The sequence below is a fragment of the Acomys minous genome (genome assembly GCF_964271855.1).
Source record: "Acomys minous genome assembly, chromosome: 16".
NCBI lineage: Eukaryota > Metazoa > Chordata > Mammalia > Rodentia > Muridae > Acomys > Acomys minous.
Genome location: NC_140498.1, coordinates 9516271 through 9536388, shown reverse-complemented (window position 1 = coordinate 9536388; position 20118 = coordinate 9516271). Strand labels below are relative to the sequence as shown.

Here is a 20118-nt window from a genome sequence, read left to right as displayed (position 1 = left end):
ATTTTCTGCTCACTAAAGGTAAATAATGTTGCACAAGTAATCAGAACAGGCAACCAAAGCCATACCGTCAGGAGTTCTGCTCATCATGGGTGAGCCTCTGGATATGGTGTTCTGGTAACTCACAGGAGTCCTGCGAGCACTGCTGTCATCATAGATTCCTGGGCTCAGCTGTGCTTTGGGAGCTTCATGAAGTGTAGACCTGAGAACGGAGGGGCCAGAGCTCACCACTGACGTGTGCCGAGGACGCACTGGCTCGCCTGCTTTCACATCCTCATATTTTCCCCGTTCTACCACTTTCATGTTCTCTGGTACAATTTCCAGCATTCCACGGGGTAGTTTGCTAGGCCCTGTGATTAAGGACTTCACATTGTGTTTGATAGCTGATTGACCTGAGTTGTTGTCAAACTTTATTGGTGTGCCCTAAGGGGAATGAAACAAACATTACAGGTAACCAAGGTATCTAGATATTGCTCCTTCTAAGGTGCACGTCTGGCTCATGGCAATTACACTTTGCTATGGTGACATCAATCTGAGCCCACAGACCCTTAATTGCAAACACTCCCAAATTATTCACCTTCAGCTACATGTACGAGAAAAATGGATGATGTGTATATGAAAGATTTACTACCAAGAGGTCTGATATACAACTACCTAGAACTACTAAGTTATACCTTTAGACTGTTCTAGGAATGTCGGGCTGAAGTGGACTTTCTGCCATAAAGAGCCTTGAGTTATTTATTTACCTGGGAAATGGAACCCTCAATAATTGGCCTCGCGCTCTGGACCACTTCTGGAGTTTTTCGACTTTCCTGAGTTAGAATATCTTGTCGTGGAATCTCGTGAATGGAACGCCCCATTTCTTTGATTGTGGTGATACCATCATACGGTTTTCCTTTGGTAATGGCACCTTCAAATGCTCGGATAGGAGGGCTTTCCCTTTTAATCTGTTTGGGATACTTAAGGCCATCTTCAAAGCTTTCAGATGTTGCTCTTGGTGTGCCTTAGGAAGAGTTCAGGAAACATACTTGTTAAAATAATGCTGATGGTGGCACAGCGCTGGCACTGCATCCCTGTTATAGACTCTCAGGTAGGCATTCCTGAGTCATTATTTGTTAGAATTACTCAAATTGAATGGGTATTGTTCATTACAGTTTCAGAATGGTTTTTATATAGATGCCTTGATATTAAAAGATGAGGCAACTAATCTTTCCAATAAATGATATAGCTAAGGAAAAGGTTAAGACTAAGATTTAGCAGCTGGGTTTGGAGGCACACTCCTGTAATCTCAACACTTGGGGAAGCAGAGGCAGGTGGATCTCTGTGAATTGGAGGATAGCTTGGTTTAAAAAGTGAGTCCAAGATCGCCAAGGCTACTCGAACCCCCCACCCCCAAAAGATTAAGACAACATTTAATACTTCAAAGGGTAGAATTATCTTGAAAAGTAGGTTTAATACTCTGTAAAATTAATATTAGACCTTGGCAGTGATTCAGTTTATAATAAAAAGGCAAAACATAATATACCCTGCATTATGGAACCAGACAGCACAGTCCTTTCTTTGAGATCAGAATGAGGGCTCCCCCTGGGTAATGCTCGGCATATCAGACCTTTCAAAAACAGTAAAGAAATTCAATTATTAAATATAATGTATTGTTAATTTATAATACTGAATATTGTCTATAGAGAATATAATTCTGATAAGAAGAGCTGTTAAAGAAGGAATGTCATTTCAAAATTGTAAACAATTCAGAGACAAAGGACTCACAAGATAGCTCAATGTGTAAGGGCACTTGCAGCCAAGCCAGATGACATGGGTTCAAGTCCCAAGCCCCATGTGGCAGAAAGAGCGAACTATTTCCTGTGTATTCTGACCTCTACATCTGCACACCACGTACATGTGTGTATGCATGTATATATATATGTGTGTGTACACACACCCACACACATACCTACACATACTGGATAAACATAAAATTTGCATCAGACATACCAATTATGTATTTATATAATTTCTTTAAAAATATTTTTTAAGCAGGGCGGTGGTGGCACACACCTTTAATCCCAGCACTTGGGAGGCAGAGGCAGGTTGTGAGTTCGAGGCCAGCCTGGTCCACAAAGCGAGTCCAGAATAGTCATGGCTACACAGAGAAACCCTGTCTCAAAAAAAAAAAACCCAAGATTTCAAGATTTACCTATAATTTTTATGCGTAAACCTTTGAGTTTATGTGCTTCTTTTGCATTTTGGAGCTACAGAAGATTGTGAACCTCTGTGTGATGCTGGGAACTGAGCCTGGGTCCTTTGCAAGGGCAGCCAGAATTCTTAGTTACTAAGCTATTCTCTTGCCCCACAAATAATTCTCATAGAGCATTTTCTCAATACAAAATGACCAGGAAATGCACTAAATTTTAGTTTAAAATAGCTAGATTTGGTAGTACATACCTATGACATAGTTCTTGGGAAGTAGAGTCAGGATCAGAATTCAAGGAGTCTGAAGCTAGCCAAGGCCAGTCTACACTCTACCTGTGCCCCAAAATATGTTCAAAGCTAGAGCTATAATGTCCCTCCTGGGCATGGTGTCACACACCTTTAATCCAGTTTGATGCCAGCCTGGTCTAGATACCAAGCTTCAAGACACCCAGGACTACACAGAGACCCCACTTCAAACAACAACAACAACAACAACAACAACAACAACAACAACAACAAGAACAACAACAACAACAGAACATTTAAATTTATATAATGAGAACTAATAAAAAGTAAAAAAAAAAATCAAATAAAAACAAAACTAGACTGGGTACACACCTTTAATCCCAGCTCTCAGAAAGCAAAGACAGGCTGGCTGATGGCTGAGCTTAAGGCCAACATGGGCTGTCAGGGCTATAGAGTGAGACCCCACATTCATCTGTCTGTCCGTCCACCCGTCTATCTTCCTTCCTTACTACTATCTCCCTTTCCCTCTTTCCTTTTCATTTCTTACCCACATTAGAAAGTACCCACTCTTTACGGTAATTAACAATAAACCAGAACACCTGGACATATTCAGCAGCCTTGCTAATCAGAGGAAGAACTAATACCAGAATTGTATTTGAACAACATAATCAAAACTGTAAAATAAATCAGATAAATATCAATACTAGTTCAATATTAAATCAATTTATCATTATATTTTAGGTTCTGAATAGACCATAGATTAATATGGTCTATTAGCATGATAATAAGTGGTTTGAATAGACCATTTATTTTATTTTATTGGTTTTTCAAGACAGGGTTTCTCTGTATAGCCTTGGCTGTCCTGGACTCACTTTGTAAACCAGGCTGGCCTTGAACTCACAATGACCCATCTGCCTCTGCCTCTGAGTGCTGGGATTAAAAGAGTGCACCACCACACCTGTCTCATTTATTAATATTTAATTATAGAATAATTTTTTTATTTCCCCCTTAAGGACCCTTGTTGCTTCACTACTACACAATACACATACATAAATTCAGAACATACATGTCATAGAGAACACGCACTGCTTTTCTGGGTTCTGGTTGCTTCATTTAATATTTCGAAGTTCCATACATTTTTCTAAAAGTTGCCTAATTTAAATATTCTTTATGAACAAATAAAATTCCATTTGTGTATGGACCACACTCATTTACTAATGGACATCTAGGCTGATTCCATTGCTATTGTGAAAAGAACAGCCCATACACATAGGTGAAAAAAATCCTTGTACTGACTGATAAAGCCCATTGGGTGAATGCCCCAACAGAATGACACTGTCTTAAAAACAGACATTCAGGTCAAAAAAACAAAACACAAGAGCGAGATATAAATCCATACAGCTATAATCACCTGTTATTTGACAAAGATAACAAAAATAGTCATGAGAGAAAAGACAGCTTCTTGAACAAACGGTGATGGGAAGCCAGACAGCCAAGGGAACAAACCTCTAACCTGGCACAAACATCAACACTTCAAATGGATCAAAGACCAAAACACAAGAGCTGAACCTCTGAAAATGCTAGAGGAAAAAGGAGAGAACATATTTCAAGATACAGGTAAGATAAGAATTTTCTAAATAGGACTGATGTTGGTAACCATTACCCAATGCTGGCAGGGCAGAGTCAGACAGACAGACCTCAAGTATTCAATGGCTAGCCAGTCTGGCTGAAAAGACTAACTTTAGGTTCACTGAGTGACAGTGGAAAACAGTCTACATTGACCTCTGGTTTTGGTTAAGCACACGTACAAATGAACATACACACATTTCACATTAACAATGAATACTAATTAGATAGACTGTTTTGAGATTTCCTCTGCCAATGCAATCTCAGACTCAGGCTCACACTTCATAAATGGACAAAAAGCAGCCACATTCACCAAATATCACAAGAACAACCTCTAGGCAACATACTGGGAATAGTTCTACCTCAAGACCCAGCCATACCACTCCTGGGTACATACCCAAAAGATGCTCCACTTTAAAACAAGGATAATTGCTCAACTATGTTCATATTCATAGCAGCCTTATTCATAATAGCCAGAAACTAGAAACAACCCAGATAAAGAAAATGTAGTACACTGACACAATGAAATACTATTCAGCCATTAAAAACAAAGACATCAGGAAATATACAGACAAATCAATGGAACAAGAAAATATCAACCTGAGTGAGGTAGCCCAGACCGCAGAAAGATATACAAGGTATGTACTCACTTATAAGTGAGTATTAGCCACAATGTACAGGATAGCCAAGTAACAAGGCGGGCCCAGGGAAAGAAGGGGAAATAAAACAGATACCTGAAGTAGAGGGAGGGAGGGAGCTGGGTGGGAAAGGAGGTGAGGGAAGCAGAGGTGACCAGGTGTGGGGAAAGCGAAAGAGAACTAGGGAAGAGAACGGAAATCAGTGGTAGGGCATCTCTGGGACAGGAATCACATACGTTTGACCTAAAGAAAATATGGGTGATTTTTTTTCTTTATTTTATGCACACAGTCTTTGGCCTGCTTTTCTGTATGTGCACTACATGTGTCCAGGTGCCTACGGGAGCCAGGAAAGGTATCACATCCCTAAGAACTGGAGTTAGTCCATCGTGAACCAAGCCCAGGTCTTCAGCAAGAGCAGCAAGTTCTCTTAACCACTGGGCCATCTCTCCAGCCACAGATGATGTTTTGTTTTGTTTTGAAAATAGAGAAAATAACTCTTAGAAAATTACAAAGGAATTATTTGGTGTTGAATATTTCACCTAGATTAAATTATCTGAGGCAGGCTAAGATTTAAAAGTAAACTGAACCACACAATCAGCATCAAGTTGGACGATCTATAATCTGCATACAGTGATAGATATAATCTTTTAATTTCCAGCTGAAGAAACAAGCATAGAGAAATACTCCAGGAAAGTTCAACTAGGGGAAAACCATGGTTTTGCTCTATTCATCATACATCACTTTACCTCATATATTAAAAAGAAATTCTTAAAACGGTTTTTATATCCCCCCACAGGTTTTATGTTCTTAAATTCATTGAGTCAGGAAGTAATTCTACAATAGTTAAAGCATCCTAAGGTAAAAGTGACCTCTGCTATGATCATCATATTTAGTTCTTACTTCCTTCTACTCTGAAGTGTCATATGATTCATACAACGATGTAAATTCAAAATTGTATTACTAAATTTCAAGTAGGAATGCTAGTGATTAAACCTAACACAACAATGCAAAACTATTATACAAAATAAAATGCATCTGAGTTAACACTCAAGGTACACTTTACCCTCTAATGGTGCTGATACAGGAGACTCCCTCATCGATATCCCTTGCTTTATATTTCCTTCTACTGACTCATAGCTTCTTTTTAAACTGATTTCATGAGCTGTTCTTGGACTCCGAGTCCCTTCTCGGGCATTCTTAATATCTGCAGAATATAGAAAAGAGAATTATTCAGAGCCCAAGGCCTATTTCTCACAGTAAACTAAGTCACCTTAACATCAGTCTTATGAAATCAATTTAATCCCAGCACTCAGGAGGCAGAGGCAGATGGATCATTATGAGTTTAAGGCTAGCCTGGTCTACATAGTGGTTCCAGGTCAGACAGGACTGTATAGTAAGATTCTGTGCCAAACAAAACAAACAAGAACTTGTTCTAACATATATTTGTGTAGACAATATCAATGAAAGCATATCTGTTTACTGTGGTATTAATTAAATGACTCCTGTGTGCCAGGCAAAGGCTAGGCTTCCAGATAAGGTTAAAAAATCCCTTCTCCTCATGAAGTTTATTCAACACTGGTAGGTACAGGATATATATATACTCAGGCTGCAAATTTGGGTCAGAAGTTAAGAGTATTCACTTTTCTTCCATAGGATCTGAGTTTGGTTCCCAAGCACCTACATCTTAGGGCTCACAACTGGTCCAAGGGATCTGATGCCCTTTTCTGGCTTCTGCAGGAACCCACGAGTTGTGCAAATACAGACAGCGTGTGCGCACACACACACACTTAAAAATAAATTCTAACAAAATTAATAGGCCCTTACTGTCCATGACTTACTGTTTAATAGTAATGTATACTATGAAAGGAAAATCACAGTATGCTGTGAGAACGATAGGACAGAAACTCGGCATGTCCAGGCACAGCATGTATAAGCTGAGAAGGGAAGGGAGAACGGAGATGATTATACCCACAGGCAGAAGGAACAGGCTCAGATACCTCAAGAATGACAGAGCATGCTACCTTAAAGGAACATCCTTCAGCTCAGGACAAAGCCAATATAGAGAATGGAGATACGCAGAAAAGTTTAGCGGGCTAAGAGGAAAAGTAGCAATCAGAAAACTCTCAAGAGATGAGCAAAAGGAGGTCGTGGAGCGAACAGAAGCGACAGAAGGTGAAGCAGGAAGCATGCTGACTGCTCCAGGTAGGCTAGCGCTCCCTAAGGCATCCACACAAAAAGTAACGCGTGAAGGCATGAACAGAGTAAAGGAATGGCTCCAGAGAGTTTAGGGAATAACAGAAATGAGTTTGTGTTTTGTTGTATATGAAAGAAAGGAAAAAGAAAGACATCAAGATTTCTAGCTTAGCCAGGTGGCGCATGCCTGTAATCCCAGCACTCGGGAGGCAGAGGCAGGCGGATCACTGTGAGTTCAAGGCCAGCTATGTCTACAAAGTGAGTCCAGGACAGCCAGGGCTACCCAGAGAAACCCTGTCTAGAAAAAAAAAAAAAAAAAGAAGAAAAAAAAAAGATTTCTAGCTTAAGCAATGTACATTCATTTCTTTCCCTCTCCCTACCACTGAAAAAAATGTTCATCAAAATATGAGAGATGTGTTAAAATAAGAAGTGAGGCCATCGTGGACTCAACAACATCAGGGACTATGCTCATGTCTTTATAGGTGAGACAAAGAGAGAACACGGCTAATGAATACTTCAAGGTTACAAAGTCAGAAAACACAAACTCAGCCCCCATGTAGCTGATGCTCAAAGCAGACATTAGAGTTACTCTTTAAAAACATACTCAAGAAGCCAGGTGTGGTGGCGCGCGCCTATAATCCCAGCACTTGGGAGGCAGAGGCAGGCAGATCTCTGTGAGTTCAAGGCCAGCTCGGTCTACAGAGTGAGTCCAAGACAGCCAAGACTGTAAGAGAAACCCTGTTTGGGGGGTGGGGGGTGGGGGGTGGGGGGTGGGGGGGTGGGGGGTGGGGGGGTGGGGGGGGGCACACAGGACACACAGGACATACTCAAAAAAAAAAAAAAAAAGCTGACAAGACAGGTAGCTAGATTTGATAGACAGAAGAACAGGCACAAATATAGTTTTATTAAGAAGAGTTTAATTCAACATCCTATTCATGGTTATAAAATTTTTTATCTATTCCTTAGTTCTTAATCTTTTAAAAAAAAAATGATCCAGCCAAGTGCAGTGGCACATTCCTGTAATCTCAGCACTCGGAGACACAGAGGCAGGTTGATCTCTGTAAGTTCAAGACCAGCCTGGTCAACAAAGTGAGTCCAGAACAGCCAAGGCTACACAGGGAAATGCTCACTTGAAAAAAACAAAACGAGAGCTGGAGAGAAGGCTCAGCGGTTAAGAGCACTGTCTGCCCTTTCGGAGGTGTTGAGTTCAATTCCCAGCAACCACATAGTGGTTCACAACCATCTATACTCGGATCTGATGCCCTCTTCTGGCGTGCAGGTGTACAAGCAGATAGAGCACTCATATGTAAAATAAATAAATAAATCTTTTTAAAAATAAATGAATAATTTATAATATATATGTATACATATATATCTTAACTGTCTTATTTTCACAAAATATCCCCTTATATAAGGAGAAAACATAGCTCTGCAAAGATAAACTGACTTACCTGTAGTAAAAAGGTAAGAAAACTGGAGCCTGTGTTTTCAAGCTACATTGTAATATTGGAATTGGTAAATAAGCAATACTTACTATCATATGATAAGATATGTCCACTTTTGCCTTCATAAATAACATGGCCTTTGGATGCAGCTTCCTCTCTTACTTTCTCAGGACTGCTTTCTTCAACGGGAACCCTAGAAACAGGTCCCTTCACCAAAGCCTCTGTTGGTATGCCGGCCTGGGGCAGAGCTGGAGTCCCCTGCCATCAAAACAAACGCAAACACCCAAAGAGTCACTTCTACTTAGAAGAAACATATGAACATGACATTTGGAAAATAAAACCTCAGAGTCAGGTCACCCTTCAAATAAAAAAATTACCCAAGAGGAAATGAGACATTTCATTTATATAAACATAAAGAAATCCTGTGCACAGTCATTTAACTCTGCTATCATTGAGAACTTAAGATGATGGTAATATATGAGGTAAAACAGCTTTGTTCCCCACACCCACTAATTAAACCCCTATTGAGGAGTTTGGTTTTCAGGAAAAAAAAATGTATGTTTTAACTCTACATGTAAATGTAATTTTTTTGTTTGTTTGCTTTGTTTTTTTCCAGACAGGGTCTCTCTTTGTTAGCCTTAGCTGTCCTGGACTCGCTTTTGTAGATACGCCTGCCTCTGTCTCCCAAGTGCTGGGATTAAAGGCATGCGTCACTGTAATAATTTTTTTATGAAAACATAATAAAAATACTAAGTTAAGTTTTAAATGTGATGTACTGTAATTTTCACATTGTGATGAGAGGAAACTGAACGGTGATTGTCAAGCTGCCTGGCATGGTTGGTGCTTAGGCTTTGGTCATCCATAAGAGGAGAGGAAAAACTCAGATATCTTTGTGTAGTGATATCAACTCAGGACACATTATCTGATTTTCACCATCTTTAGTCCTTCACTAGATTGACAATGGTTCTAACAAATGAGCAAATTTTAGAATAAGCAGGTATAACTTAGCCTTATTTGACCCAGTGGAAACTATTTTCCTAACAAAATTTGGATGCTTAGACAAGTAAGAAAAAAAATGTGAAGATAAATGTAACATATAGGGCAAATTATTATTTTTTTCTGAACCACATTAAAGTACTAACTTAGTTTGAAATGGCATACTTTGACAAAATATGGAAGGAGAGACATGGAATTCCGATGTAATGTTCTAAACCAACATATACTGTAACTACTACGTAACGGGGGAGAGGAAGAATCCTCTCTTTTCTTTCTTTCTTTTTTTTTTCAAGACAGGGTCTCTCTGTGTAGCCTTGGCTAACTTGGACTTGCTTTGTCGACCAGGTTGGCCTCAAACTCAGAGATCCAACTACCAGTATCTTAGGTAACAGGAATAAAACAGAAGAGCAAGCTACTGATAAATATAAAAACATATCAGTGTATAAAAGCAGAATAAACAGACTTTTCTATTTTCTTCATTTATATAAATTTTAAATCAAGGAGCTATTTTACATTGCAAGTTGAAATTAATACCTAGCTAGCAAAAGAACAAATTCCATTAATCTAAATTAGGATTCTGTTTAGCTTCAAATATATCTGATCTCTAGTGTGCCCTTTGTTCCACACTGACTTTGAACACGCAGCTTACATATTGAAATCACACAAGCGATGTCATGAAGAACTACAGTATAGAAAACATGGCTTGTAGTTAAAATGCAGCAGCAATGTCGTTCTGGAGATGGCCTGCAGATCTGAGTCTTGCTGTCACTGAGCTGCATTCATAACAGAACAATGAACAACAAACTAAGAACAACACTACTGCAGTAACAACTAAGTTCCTGAGACGTCTAGCTGTGTCTCAGCTCTACTCCGCAGCATGCTGAGCTCTGACGGTGAATGCACTGACCTGGGTAATAGAGCCCCGCAGTGATGAGATGCTCTCCACTGAGATTTTGCTGGCAGGAGTTCCCCGAGTTATACTTCCTTCTTGGACAGCCCCTGCAGTGCCTGAACAAAACCAAAGCCACCAGTAAGTCACTGCCTTCTTCCTGACAGTCCCCACCCCCCAATGCCAGTGCTCACACAATAGAATAGGAGCGAGGCTGGAAAAAAATTGTTTTGATGAAACATATGCCTCAAATAGTATCATAATGATTAAAATAAGGATTGTTCAAGCTGCTTGATGAAGGATTAATCCATAGTTTTGTGCTGCTCACAACCCTAGTCAGAAAAGCTTCTCTGTGCAGTGGGCAGAGGTGAATACAGAGACTTTGCTTTGGCCAAAGTACTGAGAATAACTGTGAGTGTAAAGCCCTAAGTGGGACAATCTGTATCATCGTACCTGGCCAAAGGCTCAAGTTACATTCTAGAAGAAAGGGCAGAAAGAATGTAAGAGCCAAAGTACAGGGGGGTGTGCTACAAAATTCTATTGCACACATGAGCTCAAAACAGCTATGGTTACCCTCAAAACTCTAGCCTTGATGATGGGCATGCTCTCAAGGGCCTACCCCTAGCAGAGGGACTAACGGCAGTTGCTTGCTGTTGGGGAAAGATAGTAAGTTTTCTTTAGGGGACTGGAGCCATGGGTAGCTTGCCCATGCTCCAGTGGATGGCACCACACACATGGATATATAGACACAATAATTATAATTTGAGTTATTTAAAAAAAAATGGCAGCAGCAGCAAAATCCATGAAATTGGGAGGGGGCATGTTGGGGGAGGGAATAGGATCACATATATACACACATACATGAAGTAACAGAATAAAGTATTAAAAAAGGACTACGACTTCAGAGTTTGTTGGGGCTTTTTGGTTTTGGTTTTGTTTCTGCTTTGGTAGTGCAATACACCTGCCAAATTTCAAATTATTAAAATTATTTTTACATGGAAGCCAAAATTTAGCTTAAAAATCAGAAACTTAAACTTGTCATTAAGATATGTGAATGACTGAGTGGGTTGTATTCATGTATACTTTAGAGACTTAAGTACAAGGATAGAGAATCAAAGTTCAGACTTGGCTGCACAGCAAGTCCAAGGCCAGAAAACTATCATTGTCGCCACAAGTCAGGATGTCCTCAAAAAAATAAGTGTTTAATGACTTACTTTTGTAAGTTTACTAGGGATAAAATTTTCGCATTTCTGTCATTGTGCATATCATTTTACCTCTGACCACACCTTCATGCTGAGCCCTGACTAATAATCCCTCAGGCTGTGAGTTTTGGCTTCGCGGAGAAAATTCTTCCTGCTTGATGTAGGTCAAAGGAGCTGAGGACAAAAGCAAGAGAAACATGAAAACACCAACCACTGAATGGCTGACCTTGATGCTGCAAACAGACGTGACAGAACCGTAGCCACTCACTGACCTGACTTGGTAGACTCCTGCTGCCGCGGCAACCCAAGAGAGATAGATCCCACTGAGGGCTTAGTTGGTTCTTGAGTATAAGCCTGATTATGAGAAGTCAAGTAAGTACCAGGAGTTCCCTAAAAAATAAATAAAACAGCCGAAAGACTAAACACTCTCTTTTCCGAAAGTAAAGTAAATATTTACATTTCTAACTGTTAAAAATCTGTATCTTTACCACTAAAAAATTTAAAAAGCGACTGTAAAAAAGGGAAGTTAGAAAAAGTAAGGAAATAAAATATGTCTTCTGACAATTATATATTATAGATATTTACTATTAACAAATACCATAGAACATTAACCACAACGTACTCAAATGTAACCTACTATAAATACTATTTTATGCCCTAAAAATGAAAAAGCCCCAACAACATCAATGAAAATGGCAAGAGTTTAGAAGATATTTGAAAAGCTCCAACAGACCCACTGGAACCCAGAAAGTTGTGTGTATCTCCAAGGCTGTGCATACCCTAAACAAAGCCCTAAGAAGCTCTCCACTCTGCCTGATCTAAAACTCTGCAAAGCAGGAAATGAAAAATGAAGCCGACCTGTCAACAGGCTAGGGTGGTCTGAAGGCATGTCCCAACAGACAAAGAGCTCCCCAGGAGCACTGGAAAGACTACAGGCTCCAAGTCATTTAAGGAAATCTCTGTTCAGTCATTAGTATACAAAGCAGAGATTTTAGTGGCCATACATAAATAAGACAGACTTTAAAAATTAGTTCTCAAATGCCAGTTACACAAATAATAGAAAAACAAAACAAGACAAAAACTACAACAGCCCTGGGAGGTAGCTATATGATTTCCGGAGTTACCATGTCATACAAAGCAAAATATGCAATTCTAGTGGTTGGTGAGATGACTCAGTGAGTAAAAGATGCATGCCATCAAGTTGAAAACCTATCTGGGGGGAGGGAGGTGAGGAGGAGTAAAGAAAGAGTCAAGCTTCTTAAAATATTTACTATTCCTATCTGAAACTGATCTGTAGGTTCGATGTAATAGCAATTAAATTCTAGTTGGCCTTTACAAAATTGAAAAACAAAAATTATATAATTTATATAAGTGTGATACAGAGTGGCAACAACAACAACAACCCTACAGGATGTACATTAAGTGACTTCAAGGCGTGTGTTATACCATGACAATAATCAAGATGGTAACAACAACAACAACAACAAAAAAGTAGACAAATTTTTTCTAAGGAAATGATTCTGGGTGAAGAAACAGATCCAAACTTACAGTCAAATGCTTTCATACAAAAGACAACCAAAGCAATCAAAAGAAGAGGGGAAAAAACAAACAAACAAAAAAGTCAACCATGCTCCTAGAAGTGGAAATCCAAGCAAAAGTGAATACTGATTTCTACACCAATAAACACAAAGAAATCAGCATGAACGTAAAAACCTAGTCTATAAAGCTTGCAACATGTAAATAATCAGAGTATAAGAGGAATGTGCTCAAAGTGCAATGATTTTATGAAAATGTTATATACAATGAAGAAAAAAATGAGAAAACTATATCCATATATACATGCCTAATCAATAAAAATTTTATACAGACTATCCAATTTTAGAGCTTCTAGAGCTTAGAATACAGCTGTTCCGTCAATAGAGTGTTTGCTGAGCATAAGCAAACAGCACTGTGTTCAATCCCTAGCACCAGATGAAGAGGCATGGTGGTACATGTCTGTCACCCTAACATTTGGGAAGTACAAGTTCAAGGTCATTCTTGGCTAAAAAAATAAACAGCCATCAAGATTGCTCGGTTGTGCAAAGTGCTGGTCAGGTTTCCTGACAACCTGAGTTTGAGCCTCAGAACCTACACAGCAGGAGAGACCTGACTTTTGTAAGTTGTTCTTTGACCTCCACAGATGCACTGTGACCTGTGCCAGTCACACACACACACACACACACACACACACAAATGTATAAAGAAAATAATTTTATACAATACTTTAATACACTTGTGGTTTTACTGTACTTTTTCATAGTTGGGCAAGTGTGAAGCTTTCTACTTGTGATGGCATCCTGTGCTAAGAAAGTTTTACATTCCAGCATACAGAAAGCGTTTGACACTGTCAGGGAAAGACAAACTACAACCACAGTGAGCTATTACTTAGTACACCTACTTAGTACACATACTTAGTACACCTACTTAGTACACATACTTAGTAGGTGTACTAAGTATGCCTGAAATAGAAAGAAAAAAAATAACAATAATAATAAATGGAACAAAGAATGAAACTAGAAATCTCTGTCTTACATAATGCTGGTGGTGACACAACTACAGGATGACTTTAAAATCAACTTTATTCCTAAGCAAACTATGTAGAAAAAATTCAAATGACAACACAAAACTGTTCACCACAGTAACTTCATTCATAAGGAACCTAAAACTAAAACAGCTCAGGTTTCCCTCCTCTGAAGAGATAAACAAATGAAATATTCATACAATGGAGTATTTAACAATAAAAAGGCTACTGATTACACACAGACTTGACTGAATCCCTAAAATCATCACACTGAGATAAAAGGCAAACATAAAAGAGTACACAGCGTATGATATTGTTCATATGACTCCTAGAAAAGTGAAGATGAACACCTGGCTACAGAAAGCAGGACAAAGAGGAGACAGTCTAGGAAGGAACATGATTATTTATTAGTAAACTAACAAGCTAGTGGGAATAGGTAAAGAGCTAACCAAAGCACTATTCAACAGAAATCTGCTACAAAGAAAAGCTAGTTTACCTGTGAGATGGACCCTCCCATTATAAAGGACGGTTTTTCTGATGCCACTGTGGGTTTAGACGACGGGATAAGAGGAGGTGGTGGCCTGGTTGGTCGTGTTGTTGGAAGCCGAACCCCTTCAGGAAGGTTAGTTATCACTTGATGTGGAGCAGGCTGGAGGACTTTTTAAAGGGGGGAAAAATCATATAAAATGGTCAATTTGCTAGTGTGCCACAGGCTACCTTTCTCAGTAAGTACTCCCAAATCTTTAGATCATATGTTAAATTATGTCAGATGAAGCTAAAAAATGAATACTTTCACTTTTAAAAATTCTTGTCAATGAGCTTACACAAAACTCTAATGGTATTTGTGAGGTAAATGCATTCAATTTATTTCAAACCACAACATTCAAAGCTGATTTTTCAGCAACTATTATTCTGTTCAACAGAGGCAATCATCACGAGTGACTTTGTCTTTCTTCATCACTCTCAGAAACTGGCAACGGGAATAAAAATAAATGAGCAAGCTTCCAAAGTATAGCTGCTGCTTCACACAGTAGGAAACCTGGCTGACAGCCCAGTACACAGCCTCTGTGTAGCTGCATCGTTTTAGAAATATCTACTCGTTCTGGCTTTTAGAGTACACTTGAATTTCTGAGGGGGGAAAGTCTAAAGCATTTTTACAAAGTAGTTAGTTGTACTGTTAAAAAGAAAAGCCAATCACAGTACAGGTGTGTCAACACAGATTTCCCAGTGACTCTGTGAATCTGAAGACAACTGACAATGAAATGCAGAGAAACAAGAGAGCCATTCTGAGACAGCAAAGACATGTCCTGGAAGAGCAGGTCACTCATGAGATTAAAACACCACGCGGAACACCTGTGGGTACATGGCCAGCAGCCACTGCAGAAAGGCAATATTTACCTGGAGGGACACTATAGCGGGCTGCACTCAAATCAGGCTGTGAGGCGGCTTTACTGACTTCTCTTGGAGAGAGCCTACACGGTGAGGCTGACCTTGCTGCGGTACTGTGCATCTGTGCTTCCTGTTCTAGAGCACGTTTGACCTCAGCATAAGGCATATAGGCGACTGATTTTCCTATGAAAGTTAAAGTTATCACAGTAAGGGAAGAACCCCAAATTAAAATAGTAAGTGTGAAAGAACTAAGCCTATACCATCCAAGAGCAGATGTGCTATATGCTAATAACAAGGTCTAAAATTGCTGTGGACAAATCCACCTACAGAGATGCTAGGAAATTCAACTGAATCTAAATCTGCTATGTTTCCCTCAGATTTGAAACCCTCAGAAATTCAATGACAATTTTTACATTGAATGACAAAAGGTCTTAAGGAAAGTCAAGTGCTAGATAGAACATGCAGTAAAATTACAAGAAACAATGAATTCTCGAGTGAATCTGTGAATTTGTCTGCCCTGAATTATATAGGTCAGTTGTCTTTAGAATTTCAACTCTTATAGTCAGCCTGGTGGTGTTAACTGCCTAATATTTAGAAAAGTAAACATAAAAAATGGAAGAAGTCCTTTCAAATAAATGCAGATAAAGCTTATCCAAAACCCCTCACAAACTCAGGGAAAAAAATATGAATATTACTGTAATAATAATAATGAAACTAATGCAACAAGAAAGTTACTTCTACTTTATGTTTCAATGCCATGCCCACAGGGACTGAGAAGACACTACAGTTGGTGAAGTCCTTATAAAGTATGATGGTCCGAGCTAGATCCCCAGGACCCATGTAAGAGAGCCAGGAGTGGTGACATGTGCTTGAAATCCAAGTGCTGGGGGTGGGAGTGCCTGGAGTAGGGGATATAGAGGCAAGCTAATGCCTGTGGCTCTCAGGCCAGCCAGTTCAGCACAGAGTAAGAAACGTAAGAAACGCTAAGAAAGTCAATATATATAGTGCCCAAGGATTAAGACCCAAGGTTGATCTCTGGCCTTTATACACTATGTGTACCCAAACACCTCCTCCAGATTTTTAAATAATAAATATACAGATATAAATTTTCTTTTGGTGGGGAGAGGGTGTGTAGAGATTCTCCTTTATCTCCTGAATAAACATATGGGTATGCAGCATCATGCCATCTAAATCTTTCCTTTATTAAACTGAAACTGATATTCTCTGATAGCCTTTGAAATCCAGAAAAGCATTAATGTGACTGTAACCAATTACACGAATAACGTTTCAATGTCTGACAGAGCAAATGCTTTCTTATATCATTATTCTTTTAGGTTCCTAATCTTATTCATTGATCCTTTCAGGTTTTTTGTTTGGACCGTTTTGTTTAAAATAAGTTTTTGATATATAGGCCTGAGTGGCCTCAGACTCAATATTTTTCTGCTATAGTCTCCTGAAATTATAGATCTGTCATTTTGAGCACTTCCTACGCAAAATCTGTTAAAACTATTCCTACGTCTTATATGTTTTCTTACTGGGAAGATCATCTCTTTCACATATATGGATGTATATATGTAACTGAATACTTCAGACATAAAAAAGATAGAGGTTTTCTATAAAATAGCTTTTTCAAGGAAAACTTTCCTTTTAGCTCAAATAATTTTCAGTTAACTTTGGTTTTGGGGTTTTTGTTGTTGTTGTTAGCTTTTTTTGTTCTATACAGGGTTTGTCTGTGTGGCTCTATTGTCCTAGAACTCCTTAGAACGTGCTGGTCCTATCCTCACCTGCCTCTGTCTTCTGGGAGCTGGGATTAAAGGCATGTGCTACCACTGCCCTGCAATTTTCAGTTAACTTTTTATGATTATTGTTTAAAACGTATTTACTATAATTGCGCATGTGTTTGTGCTTGTGATATGCATGTGAATGTTTGCACGTGTTACAGAATGCAAGTAGAGGTCAGAAGAGAACTTGCAGGCGTCCTTGCCTTCCATCTTATTGAGGCAAGACCTCTCTTGTTCTGCCATGAGGCCTACTCTAGAGATGAGCTAGTCTTCAGGCTTCCACAAGAGTCCCATCTTTACCTCTTATAGGAGTGCTACAGGTCCTGGGATTCAAACTAAAGTCATGAGATTCGCTGTCCAGCTTGGAAAGGAGGCACCCCTGGACCATCTCCCAAGTCTCTTTTACATTTTTCTACAGAATATTACCATGCAAATTAGTAATTTGTCTTTTTCCTTTAAATACCTAAATGTGTATTTTCATTCCTATCCTAAGAGTGGGATCTTGCAGTTCCCACTCAAGTTTCAAGGTTCACAATTGGTTTCAAATAATTATCATCACAGGCACAAACAGTTCTTTTACACAGTGTAGTAGTTTTAGAGATCAGAAACAGATTGTATATCAATAATATTCATGTGTTAGCCACCATGCTTTCCATAAATTTCAAGGAAGAAATGGAAATAACAAACTTTTAAAAGATGTATCACTAAGCTTTCTCAGAAAGCATTAAGTTACACAAAAGTACATTTTAACTAATGGAGCACTGCCTCTGCCAGGCAGTTCAGAGGACAACCCTGGCTGCCAGTGCTAATCCATGCCTCTTATCAGGAAGAGCAGAGATCTGCCTGCGGGATGACTTCAGTTACAGCTACCTGGGAAAAGCAGCCCTGCTCTGTCTCGGGGGAAAATGACGATTTAAAAAAAAAAAAAAATTTATTTATTTATTTATTTATTTATTTATTTATTTATTTATTTTTATTGTATGTGCATTGGTGTTTCGCCTGCATATTTGTCTGTGTGAGAGTGGCAGTGCTCAGAGCTGTAGCTCTAAGACAGTTGTAAGCTGCCATGTGGGTGCTGAGAATTGAACCTGGGTCCTCTGGAAGAGCAGTCAGTGCTCTTAACCGCTGAGCCATCTCTCCAGCCCCAATGACGATGTTTTACACTGTAAATCTCGCCGCTTGTCCAAACAACCAAAGCTTAGAATTCCTGTCTTTGTAGAACAGTGTGTAACAGCTCATGTAGCTTGGGGCCTGGGCCTCTGTGAGCGGAGGGGATTCTGCTCAGGGCCAGCTCCCTTCTGTGCATGAGTCTCTAGTACCTAGATTTCTCACTGGGAAAGCACAATATAATACTATAATGCTGTCTCACTTAGCTCTTACATCTAAAAAGATTAGAGGAAATTTTCAAACAAGAATCACACTTAAATGCTCAAGCAAAGCATGCTATGAGGAACTTTGAATTAGATGGGTATTGAACTTCTGAAGACTGTGGGATACCCGTCTAAATAATGACACTCACACAGGGCATGGCATTGCATACCAAAAATCCCAATATTTAGCAAGCTGAGGCAAAAAGATTGGCCAGTGTAGAACAGCATATAACTTTTTTCTTTCCTAGAGGATTTAACATATTTTATTTTTAAAAAAAAATCTAAGTCTGGTTGGTTTACCAATTCAAATAATTACAACTGTAGAAAAAAAATCCATTAAAAAATGGTAGAAATGTAGGTGATTCCAATTACAGTTTCAGTTGGTGTGTATAAAGAAGTAGGAAAACAAAACAAAATCGTTTTAGTTGCACAGAAGCAGAAACCTATTTTGATTGATCAGAATTTGTTAAACTTGCACTAGAACGTGGTAACTTGAATGTTCAGGCTTCTTCACTGGAAGCGATCATTAAAGCAGGGGTCAATCTGGGTAAATGTCAGTTGAAAGTGAAAATAATTCTTTAAAGTACTTTTAAAAACTATTACTACAGATGACAAAAGCATAACTTAAAGCCAGGCATGATGGCGCACGCCTTTAGTGCCAGCACTCAGGAGGATATCTGTGAGTTTAAGGCCAATCTGTTCTACAAAGAGAGTGCAGCCAGGGCTATACAGAGAAATCCCATCTTGAAAAGGAGGGGGGGGGGAGAGAGAATGAATATGAACGAACAAACAAGGGACTAGAGAGATGGCTCACTGGTTAAGAGTGTCGCCTACTCTTCCAAAGGTCCTGAGTTCAATTCCCAACAACTACACAGTGGTTCACAACCATCTGCAGACAGAACACTGTATATATAATAATAAATAAATAAATCTTTCTAAAAAAGGCGTACTTAAAAGGGAGCATGCCTTCAATAAGCAGTACCAATTTAAAAATCATTTAAAAATCAAAGAACAAATCAAATGAAAGGCCAACAGCAAAAGTAAAAGACAGTCTGATCCAGGCAGAGTTCATTAGTATTTATCTTATTTGAGGTTTTGTTTTGCTTTTTGGGTGGTAGTGATGTTAGTTTTGCTTATTTAATTAGGCACAAGGGTCCCATTCTGTAGGTCAGGCTGGCTTAGAACTCACCAAGTAATTCAAAATAATTCAAAATGGTCTCAAACTTATTTTAAAAAAAGCAAAATCCTCCTTCCTTAACCCTTCAAAGTGCTGGAATTACAAACATGAGCTTTCAGGATAGTATTTATGTTTAAACTGGCACTCCAGCTATTTTTAATCATAAACTGTTCTGTGCAGTTGTGTTTAAAACATTTGTCATGTTTTCCATACAGATGTAACTAAATTTTAAACATCTAAATGCTATCTGGAAGAGCATCTCAGACACTGAACTACACAAAAATTTATGAAAACCTCAAAGGAGCTTGTAGAAAATATTGGAGACATATATTAGCAAAGCAAAACCTTTAGATAAAATATAAAAAAATAATTCCACTTTGTAAAGTCAACCTGAACCAAACTGTAAGGTCCTTTAATGT

At 38.9% G+C, this 20118-nt stretch overlaps 1 protein-coding gene across 27 annotated transcripts in view; it reads right to left on the bottom strand.

Moving 5' to 3' along the window:
* NCOR1 (nuclear receptor corepressor 1) overlaps positions 1-20118 on the bottom strand; it is a gene marked incomplete at its 3' end in the record, with an annotated part of 137217 nt that overhangs the window by 26651 nt on the left and 90448 nt on the right. For 18 of the 27 annotated variants that reach the window (XM_084760849.1, XM_084760845.1, XM_084760848.1 and 15 more), the window contains 10 exons: positions 15381-15554; positions 14479-14639; positions 11695-11812; positions 11495-11596; positions 10239-10339; positions 8425-8593; positions 5761-5901; positions 1523-1606; positions 744-1000; positions 66-420 (listed from right to left, as the gene is read on the bottom strand). In XM_084760849.1, the coding sequence (XP_084616975.1) occupies positions 66-420; positions 744-1000; positions 1523-1606; positions 5761-5901; positions 8425-8593; positions 10239-10339; positions 11495-11596; positions 11695-11812; positions 14479-14639; positions 15381-15554 (1662 nt within the window). The remainder of the gene's footprint in view (positions 1-65; positions 421-743; positions 1001-1522; positions 1607-5760; positions 5902-8424; positions 8594-10238; positions 10340-11494; positions 11597-11694; positions 11813-14478; positions 14640-15380; positions 15555-20118) is intronic. The other 9 variants (XM_084760833.1, XM_084760843.1, XM_084760836.1 and 6 more) reach the window with 2 other exon arrangements.